This window comes from Chenopodium album, chromosome 14 (genome assembly GCF_948465745.1).
Source record: "Chenopodium album chromosome 14, dcCheAlbu1.1, whole genome shotgun sequence".
Taxonomy (NCBI): Eukaryota; Viridiplantae; Streptophyta; class Magnoliopsida; order Caryophyllales; family Amaranthaceae; genus Chenopodium; species Chenopodium album.
In genome coordinates, this window is record NC_137847.1 from 5,216,854 (window position 1) to 5,237,197 (window position 20,344).

Genomic DNA, 20,344 nt, shown 5'->3' on the forward strand with positions numbered 1-20,344 from the left:
AATTCAGCCGTAATCAGTTCACTTCAATTGTTTTCAGTAAATCGAAACAGGTCCTAAATTAGCTACAACCCGTCATCGAACCAAAGTCCAGTTTTGAGAAAAAGAAAAAAAAAAAAAAAAAGATTCTTGAGCATTGAATACTCAAGTTGACGCATCCAGCGTGGTCCAATGTATCAACTAAAAAAAATTATTTCATCTGCAGAATCTCACCGGCACCTCAATACTTTTCGTTTTCATACAACAGAACAACTCTAACAAATTTCTCATTTACAACTTCCACTTTGCCAATACTTCAGGAAATTAAACCATATATTATACACATTTATATTTTTTAATTTAATACCATATATTATATCACTATATAGTATTTGCATATATTTCAAGTATTAGACCAAGTAATTTGTTTTTAATTGACCAAGTTGAAGAAGACGTATATATTTATTTATTGGCTTCCCATTTATTCATTTCTCCCAAATCTGACGGTATCAAAACTATCAATCAAAAATCAACCTTTTTGAAGAGGATTTCTTTTGCTTAATTTCTAGGCGCACAACATTAAAGTGGTCAGAAATAATTTCGGCAAAGCGGGAAAAGGGAAAAGAGGTAAAGAATTTGTTCGATTTTCATTAAAGTTTCCACCTTTTTTGCCTTTTTTTTTTTTTTTTTTTTTTTTTTTTTTTTTTTTTTTTTTTTTTTTTTTTTTACTGGAAAAAAGGCTCAATCTTTATATTTTTTGTGTGATTCTATAATACCCAGATCGTAAATTTTTGTGGGGTTGTTGTATTTGTGTAAGATTTGTGTTTTTCATTGTTGGGTGTTTTCGATCTGATCTTGTCCAGGTACTTGTTGATTTGTTTGTGTATTGTAATTTTTTTTTTGTTGAATTATTGATCTTACATTTTTGCATGGTGAGTTTTGTTGGATTGAGAATGTGATGGTTTAATTTTGTTTATTGATAAATTTTAGGAGTAGAATTTTCTGATTTGTTTTTCTGATTTGATGGACATTTTTAGCCGTTTTTAGTTTGAATTTTAGGTTTTGTCATCAAAATTTGGCAGCTGAGCTCTTAATTTCAGTGGAAATTATGTTAATTTGAGGATTTTTTTTTTCTCTAAATTCGATTTCAGGTTATGCACTTATGCTGTAATGTGATGAATCGTTCAAATTGCAACTGTCTTTTGTGAATTCTTCTGCTGAATTGATGTTTGTTGTGATGTGAATGCAGAAAATTTTACTACTTGTTGATTCTGATTCACTGCTAAATCAATGTTCAGTCACCTTGCACATTTTTCATTTTATGGAGTATTAGTTATGACATATATATAACTTTAACTATATGAATCTCTGAAATATTAACCACTCTACTTATATGGGATATTGCACCAACAGTTTTGGAAGAATATGTAATGCTGATTGCTAGTATATATTCCACGTGTTTCGAATCTTAATTCTCTTTAAATATAGTAGTATATCGACTTGTTGATATTTCCTTTTGTAACTATGTTCAATTACTTGTAAAGCAATAACATTAAAATGCTAGCTGATTATGATATTTCATGAATCATGATGTATAAGCATATAAGTTTTTTTATTCAGTTTCTAGTATTCTGACAAAAAAAACTGAATATTGTTGTTGCAGTTTTGTTCATTATCATCTAGTAGACCCAGGGTCCCGGGGCCATCTGGGTATTTTTACAATGGAATACGAAAATCATAGTTGGATTTGGGATGGAGTTTGCTACTACCCGCATGTATTTGGAGGAATAATGATCACAGCAGCTCTACTCGGTTTATCGACCAGCTACTTTGGCGGGATTGGAGTTCATTATCTGCCTTATATGTGTCCTGGTTTTGGTATTTTGAAAAAGTGTGCACATGAGAAGAAACGTGTCAGAGTGTACATGGATGGATGCTTTGATTTGATGCATTATGGTCATGCAAATGCACTGAGGCAAGCAAAGGCTCTAGGAGATGAATTAGTTGTAGGAGTTGTTAGCGATGAAGAAATTTTGGCTAACAAAGGGCCTCCAGTGTTGTCTATGGAAGAAAGGTAATCGACATAAAATCGTTGTTAATGATTATATGTCATTTGTTAATTGCTAATGGCCGATATGGCTATATCATAGTCATGTACTCGTCATCATTGATTTTATTTAGAAGAAAGAAGTTATGTGTTTGTAACCAATTGTCGTAAGTTAAGAGGTCCAGTGATTATATACTGATCATCTCTCCGTGAATTAATTTACCATATAAAGTTTGTGTCATGACTCACTTTCATTTATTACTCTTAAGTGTACAGATTCAATGTCGGGATTTAGTGGCTTCCTATAAATCCATTTTCCTGCAAACTGTTACCTGATTTGTTAGGATAAAAAGACGTTTCAGAAGACTTAAGTAAAATTACATATTTCATGAAAATTCGTGTACCAGTAGTTGGATGCTAGGAATTCAGTGTTACGAATCATTTGTCTTGGTTATTTTTGGGTCTTTAATGCTACTCATTGCTGCTGCCTCAGTGCTCTAAATCAAGTCAACTTTCAGGTTGGCACTGGTTGGTGGGTTAAAATGGGTCGACGAAGTCATTCCTAATGCTCCCTATGAAATTACTGAGCTGTTTATGAAAACTCTCTTTAAAGAGTACAAAATTGACTATATCATACATGGTGATGATCCTTGCTTACTACCTGATGGCACTGATGCTTATGCATTGGCGAAGAAAGCTGGCCGCTACAAACAAATCAAACGTACAGAAGGAGTTTCAAGCACAGACATTGTAGGTATTATTTCTTTTATTTCCCTCCAAATGACAGATTAAAAGTGTAATTTTCAGCTAAAAAGAGAGACTCTAGCAGTCGGCAGTTGGTATAGATTACTACACATATGGGTTGGTTTATCTGGTTTCTTTATGATTTCTACAATATGTTGTACGGAGTGGATTAGCTTCTACTCCTGTGCATCTCTAGCCATGTATCTGATGTGCTCCAAACTATCCATTGTGAACAATAGACCAAGGGGGCAGGATGGAACTGATCTGCTTGCTGTGAGAGAGAAAGAGAGACCTGATGCCTTTGAATTGTAGTTGATTTTAATGCATGATGTTTCACGTATATGTAGGAAGGATACTTCTTACTGGTCGAGATCACAGTGCTCAAAAAGATAGTGATGGTCTGACTTCACATCAGGAATCTTGTGGCGTTAAGCAAGTCGCTAAGATAAAGCAGCCTACAGTTGGTCATTTATCTCATTTTCTTCCCACCTCCAGGCGCATTGTGCAGTTCTCAAATGGGAAGGTATCTAAAGTTATTATAGTGGTGATTTTTTTATTCCCATTTATATTGCTTTCTGAATCAAATAGGATTTATTACTTTCGTTACAAAATCCTGAAGAAATTGGAAAAAGAATGTATAAGTGGAAACTGGAAAGGCTTACCATTTTAAGGACCTTGCATGATGAAGAATCTGGCTAAAACCTACGCTTTGAATAGTACAAAAGTGTGAAGAAATGCAGGGGTATCTCTTAATGTCTTTAGTTTTGTCTACCTTCTAAGCTGTGGGTACTCTTCTGGTGTATTGTGATCTTTACTGCTAAACTCTACAAGCATATACCAGTAGAAATACCTAGCAGGCTAAAGGGGCGTTCTACCAGAAAATGTATTGAGCTACCTTGATTAAGAAAAGAATGATAATGTCTTCGTGGCTTTATGCAAGCTATATATAAATATAATGCTGACCATATCCTTTATTAATAATAGGTTCTTGTTGACCTTTCTGAACCCCTATGTATACAATAATATATATCTATACCCTTTCTTAACTGTAGTAAGCTAGCATGTATAAATTGCCAAATAATTTGATCTGTTCTTTAGGCATCATTTTAAGTGATTAGTGTTTTGGGAATGATTTTTTCAACTTCCTCTTAGTCCTTGCGCCAATTCTTACTGCCTTTTCCAATTCTTGCCCCCTATAAAAAAAATGAAAACGCTTGGTCTTAATTATAATATTGCATTTTCATCTGAATTATGATTGCAGGGGCCGGGACCAAATGCTCGTGTTGTGTATATTGATGGAGCATTTGATCTTTTCCATGCTGGACATGTCGAGGTGAATCATATATTCCCTTATTCTGCAATTTCTGATGTTCATGATTCTTCGAAGATTACTGCATTTACTTATTTTTCCATGCTTATGCTTTTTAAAATGTGAAAATAATGCTTTGTTTTACTGCTTTAATTATTTGTGCTGGATATATGATTATATGATGCTCAAAGACTTAAACAAAGTAGCTTTCTTGAGAAATTAGTTTGGAAGCTTGATTAAGGGCCTTTTTAATAACCGAGTATTCTCTGCAAACATTGGACATATAACAAATCAGAAAAAACAGTGATTTCATAGAGTTTATTTAGTTTGAGTTTGCAGAGAATTTATCTAATTTATGGGTATTGCTTTGATCAATAATTGGGAGACAGCTGCATGTTCTATTGTTGTTTTTCCTTTGTTATTTGATGGTTTATCTTCATGAAAACATATTTACTTTTGTCTTTTCATGTTTTCACTGCTGGACTTTCTCCGTTGTGTCTTATGATTGCAAGCGCTTAGTGTTTCTTCCTATGCATACAGATACTTAGAGCTGCTCGACAGCTTGGAGATTTCTTACTTGTTGGCATTTACACAGACCAAACTGTCAGGTATCTTGTTTCTTATCCTATCTATTCTTTCATTGTAATTAGATTAAGATACACTTTGGTTTCATCTACCTGGTAAGCTGATGTCAGATATTATAGGACTGCTAGAGTCAAAACTTCTACTACCTCCGTTTCATATTATTTGCAACGATTTGACATAAAGTAGAGAGGAAAAATGTCTAATTGTTGCATATAATATGAAACGGAGGTAGTATTTTATTTTGTAATAGTGTCTAATACATTGACTACATGGTTTCTTAATGATGTTCCGCAGTAGTTATTTTATGTTATTTAAGATGAGAGTCCTTGAAAAGAGATTCCTTGTCTTTTATAACGAGAAAACATAAAGATTTAGAAACATCAAAATGTTGAATACTCCTTTTCCCTTGGCTGATCTTCAGAAAATAAATGGTCCTTGTTCCTTGCAGTGAAATTCGGGGGCCAGGATATCCATTGATGAATTTACATGAGCGCAGTCTCAGTGTATTGGGTTGTCGTTATGTTGATGAAATCATCATGGGTTCACCGTGGGAGGTCACTTCGGACATGGTTTGTTCTCTTTCATCTCAGTTATTTCATTCGTTTTAGTTTAATTATTTTAACTTTTGAGAAAACTTTAGTTAGATCTCAATAATTGGAAAATTTGCTCCATTTTATTGAATTTTCCAACAGCCCTATTCTTTGCCTGTAATTTTTGTAATTAGAAATCACTAATTCATAGTCACTGAGATCTCAAGGAAATTGTAAGTTTGCTTTATAGGTACAAGCTAACATTAATGTGAAACTGTAAATACCCAGTTATTTCCAAGAAATTCTGAAGTATTAAAGAAGCTAGGAAGTGTTGGGTTTGTTTTTTTTACACATAATTGAATTTCCTGGTTAACTCCTATGCTTCTTTAGCAGTAGAGAAAGTAAGATTGTAACAGCTGAGTAAACACAGTATCATTCCTACTAGTTGTTTGATGGGATTATTTGTGTTATCTATGTTGGCAACAAGTAAATGAATTCAACAATATAATGACTTCATCGAAGCAACCAGTTTACTATTTCTTAGATTTGTTGATCCATTTCTATTTTGTGAGACATTATTCTAACACCAAGTCTTTTCGGTGCAATGGGAAGCAGGTAACAACCTTCAACATTTGTTTAGTTGTACATGGAACAATATCGGAGGCTAATCCTTTAATTAATGTAAGCTCTTCTTGATGTACTGCTCATAATTAATCAAAAGCTACATTTGAAATAAAAACACGAACCTGAGCCTGAACTATTTCAATCCTGTGTATTTCAGGGAGATGTTGATCCCTATGCAGTGCCCAAGAGTATGGGTATTTTCAGGATGATGGAAAGCCCCCAAAACATAACTACGTCTTCTGTGGCTCAAAGAATTATCACCAATCATGAAATCTACAAGGTACATTCATACATCATAATATAATCAAAACTCTTTCATTCTTTCTTTCAGAGATTCAAATCATCCCATCATATTTCCATCTGTGCAGAAACGAAACCTTAAGAAGGTGCAAAGTGAGAAGAAATACTATGAACAGAAGACATATGTGTCGGGAGACTGAGACTCCCTAAATGTCATTAGACATACCTCCATCGATGCAAGCCTCCCCAGAACAGGCTTAGAAATGCTTGTATAGTTTGCAGATAGATACTCGTGGATAGGCTCAAAGCAAATAGCTCGAGAAAGAAGATAGCAAGCCAAGTCATTGATTGAACCTAGGCTACCTTGAGTTGCCTAACAACCTGGTCGTCCTCTCTCCGCCTCTCTCTCATTGCTAAGTCGTCAGTGGTAATGCTGTACATCCTCAATTATCTATTAGCAGAATATGCAGCTCGTATTTATATTTATATTATAATCGTGAAAGTTCACTCACTCTGCAAGGAGGAAGTTTTGTTGTGTATCTCTACTGAGTTTAGGGAATTTTTTATTTTTATTTTTTTAATTTATTTTTCTTTTCTTTTTACTTCTTTTCTTCCCTTTGTTTTGTGGGGATTTTACACCCTTTCAGGCCCTATTTAGTCTTGTATTTGTATTATTTATCTACCATGAAGACTCATTCTTTTAACTCTCTTTTGTTGGATGGAGTAATATGCTCAAGTTGATAAAGCTACTGCGTTTTTGTTACGTAGTAAAATTTATTGACTCATTCAAATACAGCTGAACCATAAGCTAATGTGTTTATGCTGAACAGATAACAAATTAACCATTTCTCAGGCTCACTGAACTACATGATAGTATGATGCATTTTGCAGTTTTACACCTAGTCCTTGATTTCCTTGCTTGAAAACTTTGGGTTGCACTCAATTTTTTATAAAGAAATTCGAATCAACCTTGAGATTCTAAAATGGTTTGACATAGGACCTTATGAATTAATGATATCAATTTTTAGAGAAATCACTGCAACTTATTATTTGATGGTTTTAGGGAACACGCCAGATCATCTTTCCTTGTCCTTTAACTTACTATAATCAATGACATGTTTTGCACCAATTGGTTGTTGGTTTAAAGGTGATTGGGACTACAGTCACTACACTTGATAGAGAGGACCCGTGTTCGATCCCTCGCAACAACAATTGGAAGGGGACTGGAACCTAACCACCCAAAACTAATCCCCGAATCCGGATTAGCCTAAAGGGTGAATCGGATAGAACAACAAAAAAAAAAAAAAAAAAAAAAAAATGACAGGTTTTGCACCTTTGATCGATCACGGTCTCTAGTTTTCTACCATAGCTGTACTTTCCCATTTGGAAGTCGGCTATTATTCTTTGCCTCAGCTGCTGCATATGGATACGAAGGTATTTATGCACAAATTCATTGACCCCCCATGACTGAAAAAATTAGCAGAGGGAGAAAGAATCAAAGAAGCATTATATGAAATGGTAAAGGTTATAGGACCTTAGGCCTTAGCATACACACCCATAAACCAAGATACTTAAAGATCAAGCAATTACGACAATATTCTGGATTTGAGCCAAATCATATACTGGTACTTTGTGTAAATCCTGAAGAAATCCATTAAAATTTACAATCGATCAGGACATGAACATACAAACTGGTTGCAAAATCATGCTTTTCTAGCAACCTAAACAACCCCACTTACCCTCCAAGATCCTCCTCACCACTAGATAGAAACGACAGATCATAAAAAAAATTCTGCTTCTACATCAAAAACAGTTCCCATCAACCTAGGGAACACTTGGGAACACTTGTAGCAGTGAAAGTTCCCTTCAATTCATGACCATAACTGCTCAAATCTTCTTTCACCTCAAAATTCAACCTACATTTTCGACCTACTACGTACATTGATAATTGACGGTATCTGTCACTTATTCACCTGTACCACACAATTGGAGTTGAGGTATACTGAGGAGGTTGAGGAACCATGCAATGTTGCTGTTGAAGCCATTGATGTTGCAAGCCTTCGTTAAAATTAGGAAGGTTACTGTACTCACTTGCTATTCCAACATTTGCAGCATCTTGATCTTCAACTTCCATCATTGCTGTTTCCATCTCTTCAGCATCCATTGATTCTGACACCTCTGTTTGAGAAGCAAGAGTTTGTGATACTGGGTTGACAGTCTGAGATGGCACCCAAGGGATGACCGCCCTGCATCCATTCTCCTCAAGGTCATTTTCATTCGCTTCATCCTCGTCGTTAATTCCACCAGACTTTAGGCTGTTCCAAAAAGTTTGATCTGTTAAAAGATTCAAGTTAACAACTCAGTCATTTGTGTTGTATACATTCACTCAATAAATTACTAGTAGAGATCATATGTAAGATGTTTCAGTGCTTCGCATGAAAGAAAATAGAAAACAGAAAAAGAAAAGGTATTGAGACTAGCAAAAAAACACAGAACTCAACATTGTTTAAATATCCAGCAAACTAACAGCAATCATTCTCTAAATACTGAGGAAATCAAGCATCAAGGACGCATTGTATAAGACAATTGCCACTAAACTAAATAATAACACGAGCTTAAAATTGCACCAATTAGCAGGCATCCTATCAAAACCTTATCTAAGCGATAAGCCCATACTTCACCATCACAAACACATATGACATTGAACCATTGATGTCTTAGTATTATCATTCTCCAACTAGATCAAATTATTAGTTTGTCCTACTTCATATAAAAACAAGAACGGAAGCAACCATCCCAAACTCCAAGTATGAATCCCGCTCTAAGCAAGGCATTCTAATCCTGTCCCGGCAACTTTATTATCAGAACAAACTACCACAAGACAGAACCAGCATCAGTATTATAGTAGTCATCAACACTAAATGGTCAACATATGATAAATAAAAAATTTATAAAATAAGATTACTAAATGTTGAACACAAACAACAGAAACTGGGTAAGTTAAGTTATACAGATAACTCACTTTTAAAAAAGGATACCAAATTCGGATCAACGGAAAAATTCCCTTGAGAGAAAACACTATGATCCTTCATAGGTTTGAATAGAACAATAGCTTTCTCTTCATTCTCAGGAATAGACGGCAGCTCCTCAATGTCCAGTGGATTCACTTGATCTCCCAAACCACTAGAGATGTTGTTCTGAGGCAACGATTGCTCGTAAACCGGCTGAAAATCGAGTTCCTCATCTTCAATTATTGGCGGCAAATCAGCATCCTACTCAATCCCAAATTCCAACATTAAAAACAACTATGTCTTAACCAATGAATAAATAGTTCATTCTGAGTAAGTAAATGACATAATTACTCAACTAAACACCATCTTCTTAACCACAATCATCAAACCATGACTTAATTCGTTAAATCATCCTAATTACGCCTCTAATTTCGAAACTTAATTTAGAAACTACCAACTTAATTCTTAACCTATTTCTGATCATCAGTGAATTAGACATCTAAATGAATAATTGCCAAGACCAAACTCTATAAATATAAAGTCCACTCAATTTCACACAATTCCTGCAAAAATAACTGAACAACAATTTAACAAGCTAAATTAGGGAATTGAACTGCTACTGTAAGAGAAGAACAAGATTAGAGCAAATTAACATCTCTGCTATACAGCTCAAGCCTAAAGATTATAAAAATGCACAATTAACCAAAAAAATTAAGATCAATTAGAAATTTAGAGCCTAAAAAACCAGCAATTGTCCGATTTTCCAGAATCAAAGATGCAAAATCAAGCTAAAATCAGAGCCCTAGGAGAGAGAAAATGAAAGTAACATCAAATTCACTTCAATTTACTAAAAGAAGAGAGAGAAAATTACCAAACGACGGATTTTACGAGCAGGAGAAGAGAGAGAAAAATCGGAGAAATCATCATTAACTTCCTCCAAATCCTTCCTCTTGAGCTTAAATCCATTGTAATCCTCCATTAATTGACCCTCAAATTTCAAGAAACAGAAGAAAAAATCAAAGGAATCAAAAACCCTAATTTGTTGGAGAATTTCAATAATTAAAGATGATGATTAAAATTGGAGAGAAAAATGAAGAATAGTAGAAGTAAGTGGAAAATGGGAGTTTTGAGAAAGTTAATTACGTACTCCGTAGTAAATAATGTAGAAAGAGGTTTCGGTTGAAGTCTAGATTTTTCCAGACTTGAAAATACCGGGAAATTCTCATATTACACCTTTTTTTTTTTCACATCAGTCAGAATGCTTTTTTTTTTTTTTTTTTTTTTCAAATGGGGTAAGGTGGGGAAATGAGGTGAGATTGTACACACCATAGCATGATGGGAAAAGGACAAAAGTCTATATGTATATTTAGTGTACAAAAGAAATTAGTACTTCGGGCCTGTTCACATTTACTGAATTGAGCTGAACTGAATTGAACTGAACTGATTGGAGCTGAACTGAACTGAGCTGAAATGAATATTTTATGAGAGAGGGAAATTAGAAATTGAACTGAACTGAATTGAACTGAACTGATTGGAGCTGAACTGAACTGAACTGATTGGAACTGAACTGAACTGAAATTAAGTAAATGTGAACATGCCCTTCGTACGTCAATAGTGGTATTGTAGAAAGTTAGCAAATTTCGCTGAATAGAAAAGGGAAGTTGAAATATTGAAAGGGAAAGTTGGGCGGCAAAACTTTTAGAATTTTAGGCAATGTCAATAGATTTTCAAGTTAGGAAGGATTTGTAATCGAATTATTTTGATTTTAGAGCCATTTTATCTTCTCTCTTTTATAAGAGTAAGTGTTTAGTGAAGTAGAATAAGAAAAACATGATTTGGACTTTGTTCCACCATAATAATCTAATGATTGATTAACCTAATCGTTCTTTAACTATAGATTAGATTGTTTAATGGGTTGACAAAGTTGGATTGATTAATTAATTTGGTGTAATATTTTTATGTCTTTCTATAGCTCCAAAAAAATCTGAAAATTATTCTAAATCAGTTTAAGAAACTAGTTTATAATCCTAACGAGTTTAGCAAGAAGGATAGGGAAAAAGTTGGTTTTAGGCTGTGTTGGGCTGGGGTGTGATCCAAGCCCATGACTTTACGATTGCATAGGTCTAACCCATGGATCAACCCATCATCCATTGATTGGGTTGGAACGAACTCAGATTTTGAAAGTAATGCGCAAATTCTTAGCTACACACTTGTGTAGCTAAGGTAGCTGCACCACTGCATCTATATATGAGCATATATTAATCTAAAAATGAACATACGTTTTTTTCCCCTCTTTATATCTTAACTCTCTCTTCTACTTTCTTACCTCTATTAATTTTCTCTCTCCTCTATTTTCTACTCAATCTGAAATTTTCTCTCTCCTCTTTTTTTTCCCCTATTTTTTAAAAGTTAATTTTTTTTTTTTACCTCACTTTCTTTCGATCTTTATACTTGTTTGTCCTTCTAATTTAGATATTCTCCAATTCATCATCATTGTAGCAATCTCATCATCATCATCATCATCATCATCATCTTCGTCACGATCGTGAAGTTTGAGGTAATTTTGAGTTTTTTTTTTTTTAATTATAAATGTTTTGAATGTTGTAAAATTGTTGATTTTTATCAATTTTGCATGTGTGTTTCCTAATCTATTAGGTTATAGATCGATAATTATTGTCTCTATGATAAACTAATATTAGATTTAAGGTGGATATTCAAAATTTTAGAGTTAAAATAATTACAATCGAATTTGTGTTTTGTAAATAAAAAAAAAATATATGAACATACAATACTTAAAAATTGAACATTTTGTACAATAATGAATATTTAGTAAACTAAAAATGTACATTAGTATATAAAAAATGAGCATAATTTAATGATATATTTTATCTTTATTTTTTGTTAATTATTATATACAATGATTTAAAACCCATATGAATATACGAAAATCATGTTCATTTTTAATATACTAAATATTCATAATTTTTTTAAACGTGTTCATTTGTTTATGTGTTTTTTTTTTTTTTGTATTAAATGTTCATTTTATATAATGTATGCATATATTTTTATGAAATGATCATTTTATTAGGTATGATTCAGCTATTCTATGATTGTATGATAAATGTTCATTTTTACTATACTAAATGTTCATATTTTTTTTGACATGTTTATTTTTTATTACTAAATATTCATTTTTCTACGTGCTTATTTTTTTATTACTAAATGATCATTTAATTTTATATGTTCAATTTTTTTTTTTTTAGTTCATCTTTAAGGCCATGACCCATCAATTTTATGATTATATGATAATCATGTTTACTTTTAATATACTAAATAATCTAACATGTTCACTTTTTAATGCTAAATGTTCGTTTTTATTTTACGTGTTCATTATTTTATTACTAAATGTTCATTTTTTTACGTGTTTATATTTTCTTACTAAATGTTCATATTACATGACCCGTTGCAGCTATCCTAGCTGCACTAGAGTGCAGCCAAGACTTATTGAAAGTAATGCCCAAGCACAACCCAGGCCCATGGGTCTCGAGGGTTAGGCTGGTCCATGGATTGGCCTGCGGGCTTTTTTTTTTTTTTTTTTTTTTTGTTATTTACTAAGCTAATCTATCAGCCCAAAAACACATTCATATTAGTTGTCACCAATAATTTTACAGGTAAAACACAAAATAAACCAAAATAAAAAATGACATAGCTTAGAAACATAAAGAATGACCAGAGAAAAAAGAAAATGAATATACACTAGTGAGTTAGTGACCAAATGGGAAAACATGTATAATTAAAAAATAGTAGAATGTTTACAAAAAGGGAATATATAAAGTACAAAAGGCAAGGGCAGGGTGGTGCTTTTTTGGGCTTTGGGCCATGGACTGAGCTTGACTTGCTAGCCCACAAGCCTAATATGGGCTCAAGTGAGCTTAAAACGGATGGAAGGGCTAGGTCCAATTCATATTAAAAAAAATAAAAAAATAAAAAAAAATAAAAAATCTAGGCATGCAACCTAGTTCTAATAGTAACAGCCCCTATAACACTGACAAGTAAACTCCTATTATACTAATTGAGTAACTCTTATAACACTAACCCCTATAACCCTAACATTGTCGAAATAATCCCTTTAACATTGATCGAAAATCCCTTATATTAACGAAGTAACCCCGTGTATTGCTGCTATATATAAATTTGTGAAAAAAGGAAGAAAAATAATATAATAATCTCACCTTTAGCCGATTCGCAGTTAATAATCCCACGGTCCCACCTTTATGAGGCATTCTCTCACTATTACAAAAAGTGGCAAAGGGACCCCTTTTAAGAAACTCGTCAAAATAAAAATAATGGGTCTCCAACATTCTATTGTCCCACAATATATTTCGATAGGAAGAGATAAAAGAGACCTTTTATTAAAAAAAAATTGATCTCTTCGGTAGAGACCTAAATCAGACAAAACAATCAAACTGGTCTCTAATCTTACATTCTTACCTCATTACTCAAACATTAATAAAGTATAAAATGGTTTAAAAGAAGAAAAAATGTTTTTTTTACCAACAAGAGTTGGCTCAAGTGGTAAGTAACTTGATGTCGCCTAAGGGAGGTCTCAAATTCGAGTCTCACCAAATGCAAAAAGCTCTTGTTGGAAGACTCACCCACATAAGCCAGGTGTGAAACCCAGGTCGGATTCACATTTAGTCGGAGCTAAGCTCAAATGAATCGGCTGGAACAAAATAAAATAAAATAAAAGTTTTAAAAGAAGAAAAGGATAAATGGATTAAGTAAAGAAATTTTAGATTTTAATACTAGACAAAAACCCGAAAATGGTTTTTAACACCCCCATAAAAAAAAATAAATAAATTTTAACATCAGGTAAATTTTTAAAAAATGGATTTTACCACCACTTAACTGATTCCCGTTTAGAAATCCGTTAAGTGGGGCCATGAAGCCACGTGTCACTTTATTATTGGCCAAAAAAAAAGAAAAAAAAACCTAAAACTACCCAGCCACCCCAGCCCCACTACTGCCACCTTCTTCTCCACCTTGACCCACAGCCACCGGCGCACCACCTCCCCCTCCCTCACCGACTGACATGAACCCGTCCCCACCCTTTTCCCGCAGCCCTAAACCACCACAAAAACATCTAACTACAGTTGTCGTTCCCCAAGAACGGCCATGAATTCGGCCATTGATGGCCGAAATCGACCGGTTAAGGCCACTCAGCCCCAAGAACGGCCATGAATTCAGCCATTGATGGATGAAATCGACCGGTTAAGGCCACTCAGCCCCAAAACCGGGCCGATTTCAGCCATTAATGGCCGAATTTGTGGCCGTTTAGGGGAAAGAGGGTTGCGACTTAGGGTTTCAGCCATTAGTGGTTAGGTGGTTTTGGGGCGGATTAGGGAGGGGGAGGGTTTAGGTGCATCAGGTAACGGAGGGGGAGGGGATGTGTCGATGTTTGGCCGGCGGCTACGTTGGGTGAAGGTGGCTGGGTGGGGAGATGGTGGGGCTGGGTAGATTTAGGAATTATTATTTTTATTTTTTAAAAACAAGTAAAATGGTGACACGTGTCACCGTGGACCCCACTTAACAGAATTTTTGGACGGAAACCGTTAAGTGGTGGTAGAAACCATTTTTGTAAAATTTATCTGGTATTACAATAATTTTTTTTTTATTATAAGGGGTGTTAAAAACTATTTTTGATGATTTTACAGTAATATTTTGAAATGTGACTACCACAATCCTTATTATGTGGCATGATTTGATTGGATGTAAATTGTCATATAATCTTTGACTTTTCAAAACATATTTTAATTAAAATTTATTTTTAATTTCTTAATTATTTCAGAAATCAAAATTAAAAATTCATAATAAAACAATTAAAATTAAAAAAACTGGTATTCATTGTTCTGATTTCCATTGATGATTTGAACACGGCGGCTTTCGGCGTTGATGTTGTCCTCCACCAATAAGATGGTTTTTACGGTAAAGCCGATCGCGGCGAGCACGCTCCTTCTCAGCCTCACGTTTACAAGCTTCGATTTCTTCATTCTTCGCGGCGTTGAGGGAGATGGCGATATGGGTTTTTATGGTGGTGGCGGGTATCATCCAAAATTCTCTGGGAATTATCCCTATTTTTCTGGGTATCAACCAAATCATTGCCAGGTTGAAGCCTCTCAATCTTGTAAACAATTTTCTTAACCACCTTCTTACCTTTGCTTCCACTAATTTTCTCAGTAAGTTACCTATATTAGCTTTCTGGGTTTCATCCATGGAGGTATTTTTCTTCTGCTTGGGTTTTGAGAGGTCAAGAACTTCATCTGAAGGAAGATTTTTTTTTTTTTTTGATTTTTTTTGATTTTTGATTTAAATTTGATTTTATGAAATTAAGAAATTAAAAAACGAATTTCAGAAATTATAAAATACGAAGTATAATTTTTGAAAAAAAAAAAAAAACAGAAATTACAAAAATGAATTTTAATTAAAATATGCTTTGAAAAGTCAAAACCACGTGACAATGTACATCCAATTAAATTATGTCACATAATAAGGCTTATGATAATCACTTTTTAAAAGACTACCGTAAAATTTTCAATTTTTTTGGGGTTTTTTTTACTAATGTTAAAATCCAAAATTTCGTTAAAGTAAGGTAAATTTGTCAAAAAAAACCTTTTAAATGCACCATTTTGCGAAAAAAAACTTTTTAAAAGCTTTTTGCTAAAAGAAAACCCGATTTTAATCATTTTGGCAAAAGAAAACCCTATCGTGAAATTTTTTTGTTTAAACAACCAAATACCACTAATTAGCTTAATTAACCTCTAATTTCTTATAATTAACTCCTAACTCTCACTTAACCCTTAATAATTAAATTAATTTATAAATAAAATCAAAAAAACCAAAAACCACCACCCCTTTCACCCGTTAGCCACCTCTTCCCTTTCCCCATCCCTTGGCAGCAGCCCCCCTCCCCATCTAATCTTCCGCTTTTGTACCCTCACTCCGGCGACGCACCTCCACTGTTGACCAACCTTCATCCCTTTCCCATCATCGAAAACAGGGGAGCTGTGGAGTTTGACGCCATTAATGGCGACATTGTCATCGGAAATCGGAAGAAGTAATGGAGAGAGAATTGTAAGAGAGGGGAGCGCAGGGATCGAAGTTGGGCGCCATAAGAGGGATTAAAGGTAAAAAATGGAATTGGAGGAGAGAGGGGGTTGCTTGGCCGGAATTAGAGGGTGAGAAGGAGGAGTCGGATGGAGTGAAGAGGGTGATGGAAGTGACGACGGAGATGAGGGGTTGAGAGATGAAAGGGAGGGTGAATGACATGGAATTGAAGCCGGAGTTTGAGAGGATTTTAGCGACGGTGTTAATGGTTTCGTCGGAAATGACATTGAGCTCAAGAATGAGGTGAGAGAAAATGTTGACGGAAGCTAATTAAACGCCATTTGATGGACGTCTCGGCCGGCGGAAGAGGTGAATCGCTGGGGTTGGGGGGGATTTAAGGCGGCACGGCTCAGTCGATGGAGGGGGGCTGCAGCCAGGGGAGGGGGAAAGGGCGATGGTGGCTGGCTGGTGGTGGAGGCGGTGGTTTTTGCTTTTTTTTTTTTATAAATTAATTTAATTATGATATGGTTAAGTGAGAGTTAGAGGATAATTAGAAGAAATTAGAGTTAATTTAGTGAATTAGAGGCACAGGTTGTCTTGAACAAAAAAAAATTTAACTTTGGGTTTTCTTTTAACATAAACCTTTTAAAAGGTTTTTTTTTCACATAATGTGGCATTTAAAAGTTTTTTTTTTTTTTTTTTTTTTTTTTTTTTTTAACTGACAAATTTGCCTTAAAGTAAACCCCTCAATCCTTGATTAATAAATTTTGTTCGTCGTGTTCCCTCAAAAAAAAAAAAAAAAAGTAAACCCCTCAATAGTAAATTCTAGTACTCTACTCCACCATTTACCATTTCTTCCCTCTCAAATTTGCCAATTTCCCAACGAAAAACCGTCCTCCATTAGTGAAATTCGCCCACCTTCAAGAACAACAACGTGCCGATTTCTTCTCACCTCCACCACTAGCAAATTTCGTAAGTTGTTCCCTTTCAAAAAAAAAAAAAAAAATTTCGTAAGTTGTTTTTGTTCTGTTTTATTTGTTCAATTTCTGTTCAGATTATGAATTGATTGTATGTGTAGGTTTGGTCGAATTACGAGATATGGGAACTTACATGTTGTGTTGTTTATCAAAATCCTAGCTTTTTAGAATTTGGGTATTATTTCTGTTGTTGGGTTTTGCAATTTTACTTTGTTGTTTGATTTTTCTGTTTAAGTTCTTCATAATTTTGGTTTTTTTTTTTTTTTTTTTTTTTTTTTTTTTTTTTTTTTTTGTTAATTAAAGATGCAATTTGGCTGCATGCATGTTGTTGTCAGTTTGTGTGCTTCTATTATTGCATTGTGGATTTGTGGTAAGTTTTTGGATTTACTGGGTTTTTTTTTGGATAAAGTTTTGTTTGTGTTCCTAGTGTTTGTAGTTATGCATATATATAGTACTACACTACTACATTTGTTACGTAGTATTATTTGTAATGATTAGATATTTTTTTGCTCACGCTTTATGTCAAATCGTTGCAAATAATATGAAACGGAGGTAGTACGTGGAAAGGACTTTTGTTTTTTCTCTAGTTTTGTGAATCACATCAATGAGGTGCTGCTGAAAATATTCAGAGTTTCATTTGTATATTTAGTTTGTTGGAATGAACATTTGTAGGTGGGGGTGGGGGTTGTGGGTTGTGGGGTGTATTTTTGTTGATATCCAATGCCAAATAGAAAATAATGCTTTCAATGAGTCATTCCATTTTATAAAAAAATAGTATTGATTTGATATATCTATTCAACTCAAAATTAGATAATGGTGTTATTGGTTAACTTGTTATTGTGAGCAAAATGAAAAATCTCTCCTTCTCTTCTTCTTTCCTTTGATCTTCAATCTCCTTCTTTATGCAGATTTGTCATGTAGCTGAGGAAGTTTGTTTTGAGATTGTCGAGAGGAAGTTGTCACCATTGGTGGTGGTGGTGTTGGTAGCTAGTGCTGCTGGAGATGGGAAAGCGAGGAGTACTTGAGTGTGAGATTGCCATATTACCCCCCAGTGCACCTTAGGTAAAAAAACATACATACTAACAACTCCAAAACATACCGAACCAATCCAAATAATGGAAGAAAATCAAACAACACTAGTACGTTTTGGCATAATGGGATGTGCAACGATAGCTAGAAAAATGAGTAGAGCCATCAAGGTAGCCCCAAACTCCAGCCTGCACGCCATTGCTAGCCGTTCACTCGAAAAAGCCAAGGCATTCGCAACACAAAACGAGTTATTAGACGAGCAAGGGAAGTTGATCAAGACATATGGAAGCTACATTGAGTTACTAGACGATCAAGAAGTGGATGCAATTTACATGCCTTTGCCCACAAGTTTGCACGTTGAATGGGCAGTGTTTGCTGCTTCTAAGAAGAAGCATTTGTTACTTGAAAAGCCTACTGCCTTGAACTTAGCTCAACTTGACCAAATATTAGAAGTTTGTCAAGTTAATGGGGTGCAATTTATGGATGCAACTATGTGGTATCATCACCCTAGGACAGCTATAATGAAGCAAATTATCTCTAATTCGGCTAATTTCGGACACATTAATAAGGTAATTTATTCTCACTTTTACTTTTTTCTCTACTAGAATGTACTTGGATTTAGATATATTCATCTCTGATTGTTGCATATGTTTCTTGGAACGTTAAATGATCGATTGTTATCTTTTGTTGTATATCATGTCTAGTGACGATCCTACATTGTCAAATTTTCAGATAAGTTGTACATCGTGTTACCCAGTAGGCTCAGATTTTCTAGAGAGCGACATAAGGGTAGATCCGGAATTTGATGCACTTGGAGCACTTGGTGACTTAGGCTGGTATAACATTGGACAGATCTTATGTGCAGTTAATTATAAATTGCCAACCTTTGTAACAGCTTTACCTGAAGCTACCCTTAATTCAAAGGGCATCATTTTGGCTTGTACTGCCTCCTTAGACTGGGTGGGAGAACCCAAGACAACTGCAACATTTCATTGCTCTTTTCTTTCTAATGCGTCCATGGACGTGACCGTGTGTGGCTCGATTGAGTATGTTCACGCGACTGATCTAACGATCCCATGGCAAGAAAAGGCAGCCTCTTTGTTTCTCACATCCGGGGCAAAGTGTGTGAATCTCCAGAGTGGATCGAATGTCGAAGCAGAGGAAGTTGTCGTGGAGACTCAGCTTCCGCAAGAAGCTCTCATGGTACAAGAATTTGCTCTCCTTGTGAAGGGAATCTAGAGTTGTGATAAAACGTGGGCTGAGATAAGCAGAAAAACTCAGATGGTTGTAGATGCAGTTAGGAAATCTATTGATCTTGGTTACAAACCTGTGTATCTGTAGTTACAAATGCACCAGCAAAATGATGATTCCTAATAATAAATGATGACTGTGCAACATCTTTTGCTGCTGCTCTTCTTCATGATGCTGCTGCTAATTTGATAATTGTTGCTAACTTCTTAGCTTTTTGATTAATTTTAAATTTTGCTTTCTGCCTTTTATTATGCTAATACTCCCTCTGTCCCCTTTTATTTGTACCACTGGCCCAATTTATGTGAGAGCTTTATGAGTCATATGGTGCAAACAAAAAGGGATAGAGGGAGTAGTTTTTTTTGGGTCTGTATTACAAACTTTAGCCTTTTGAAGGTAGATATATTCTCCTTAATGTAATAATTGTATAATGGTCCTTTCTGCGAAAAAATATTCAACAAAATCCAACATTCAGTAATACAGAGTATTCAGTAAATACTTGAAAATATTAAAATCCCCTTTTTTTTTTTTTTTTAATACACCTGAAAAATCCTTCCCCAAGTTAATTTGAACTTACTTTTCCATATTGAACTTATGTTCTGTAAAACTACTATAAATTAAAGATGAATAAGAAAGAAAGAAAAAAAAAAAGGCCTGCCTTAATTGCTCTATGCCAAATGATGATCTAAGATACAAAAAAAGAACTGCAAACAGAAGACAATAATTCTAAGTAACTCAAGAAAATCGTAATCAAGCTTTTGTTCTATGTAACTCGGACTTTTCGTTTTACCTCAAGTACCCGTGTCGGATCTTTGACAATCTACACTCAAACATGAGTATGACACTTGGACACTTCATTTTAGTTTAAAAGCATAGAATGAAACTTTTCATAAAATAGCCGAATCGGACACTTGGACACG

The 20,344-nt window shown here is 34.5% G+C and overlaps 3 protein-coding genes across 4 annotated transcripts; 2 read left to right on the plus strand and 1 right to left on the minus strand.

Annotated features, from left to right (window-relative positions):
• Positions 1-401: 401 nt before the first annotated feature.
• Positions 402-6,763, plus strand: LOC145578676 (ethanolamine-phosphate cytidylyltransferase-like). 2 transcript variants are annotated; one of them, XM_081635970.1, is made up of 10 exons: positions 402-603; positions 1,640-2,050; positions 2,542-2,777; positions 3,115-3,290; positions 4,029-4,100; positions 4,617-4,684; positions 5,110-5,230; positions 5,807-5,872; positions 5,973-6,095; positions 6,184-6,763. In XM_081635970.1, exons 2-10 carry the CDS (start codon positions 1,698-1,700, stop codon positions 6,253-6,255), a joined length of 1,287 nt encoding a protein of 428 aa, XP_081492096.1. In that variant the 5' UTR covers positions 402-603; positions 1,640-1,697; the 3' UTR covers positions 6,256-6,763. The 2 variants fall into 2 exon arrangements, with proteins under 2 accessions (XP_081492096.1, XP_081492097.1); XM_081635971.1 differs by lacking the exon at positions 402-603 and adding an exon at positions 693-839.
• A 915-nt stretch (positions 6,764-7,678) lies between these two features.
• Positions 7,679-10,222, minus strand: LOC145578677 (uncharacterized). Its single transcript, XM_081635972.1, has 3 exons — positions 9,938-10,222; positions 9,078-9,327; positions 7,679-8,389 (listed from the first exon to the last, which is right to left on the minus strand). Exons 1-3 carry the CDS (start codon positions 10,043-10,045, stop codon positions 8,025-8,027), a joined length of 723 nt encoding a protein of 240 aa, XP_081492098.1. The 5' UTR covers positions 10,046-10,222; the 3' UTR covers positions 7,679-8,024.
• A 4,764-nt stretch (positions 10,223-14,986) lies between these two features.
• On the plus strand, positions 14,987-20,013 carry LOC145579927 (putative oxidoreductase At4g09670). The gene is made up of 3 exons (XM_081637235.1): positions 14,987-17,142; positions 18,056-18,745; positions 18,909-20,013. Exons 2-3 carry the CDS (start codon positions 18,263-18,265, stop codon positions 19,413-19,415), a joined length of 990 nt encoding a protein of 329 aa, XP_081493361.1. The 5' UTR covers positions 14,987-17,142; positions 18,056-18,262; the 3' UTR covers positions 19,416-20,013.
• Positions 20,014-20,344: the final 331 nt, after the last annotated feature.

Bases quoted from the DNA above. Each gene is read 5' to 3' on its own strand.
- LOC145578677 (XM_081635972.1), bottom strand. From the start codon at position 10,045: ATGGAGGATTACAATGGATTTAAGCTCAAGAGGAAGGATTTGGAGGAA. The intron at 9,328-9,937 runs GTAATTTTCTCT...GGGATTGAGTAG, and splicing joins CTCGTAAAATCCGTCGTTTG to GATGCTGATTTGCCGCCAAT. The intron at 8,390-9,077 runs GTGAGTTATCTG...ATCTTTTAACAG, and splicing joins TTTGGTATCCTTTTTTAAAA to ATCAAACTTTTTGGAACAGC.
- LOC145578676 (XM_081635970.1), top strand. From the start codon at position 1,698: ATGGAATACGAAAATCATAGTTGGATTTGGGATGGAGTTTGCTACTAC. The intron at 2,051-2,541 runs GTAATCGACATA...GTCAACTTTCAG, and splicing joins GTGTTGTCTATGGAAGAAAG to GTTGGCACTGGTTGGTGGGT. The intron at 3,291-4,028 runs GTATCTAAAGTT...TTATGATTGCAG, and splicing joins TGCAGTTCTCAAATGGGAAG to GGGCCGGGACCAAATGCTCG.
- LOC145579927 (XM_081637235.1), top strand. From the start codon at position 18,263: ATGGAAGAAAATCAAACAACACTAGTACGTTTTGGCATAATGGGATGT. The intron at 18,746-18,908 runs GTAATTTATTCT...TCAAATTTTCAG, and splicing joins ATTTCGGACACATTAATAAG to ATAAGTTGTACATCGTGTTA.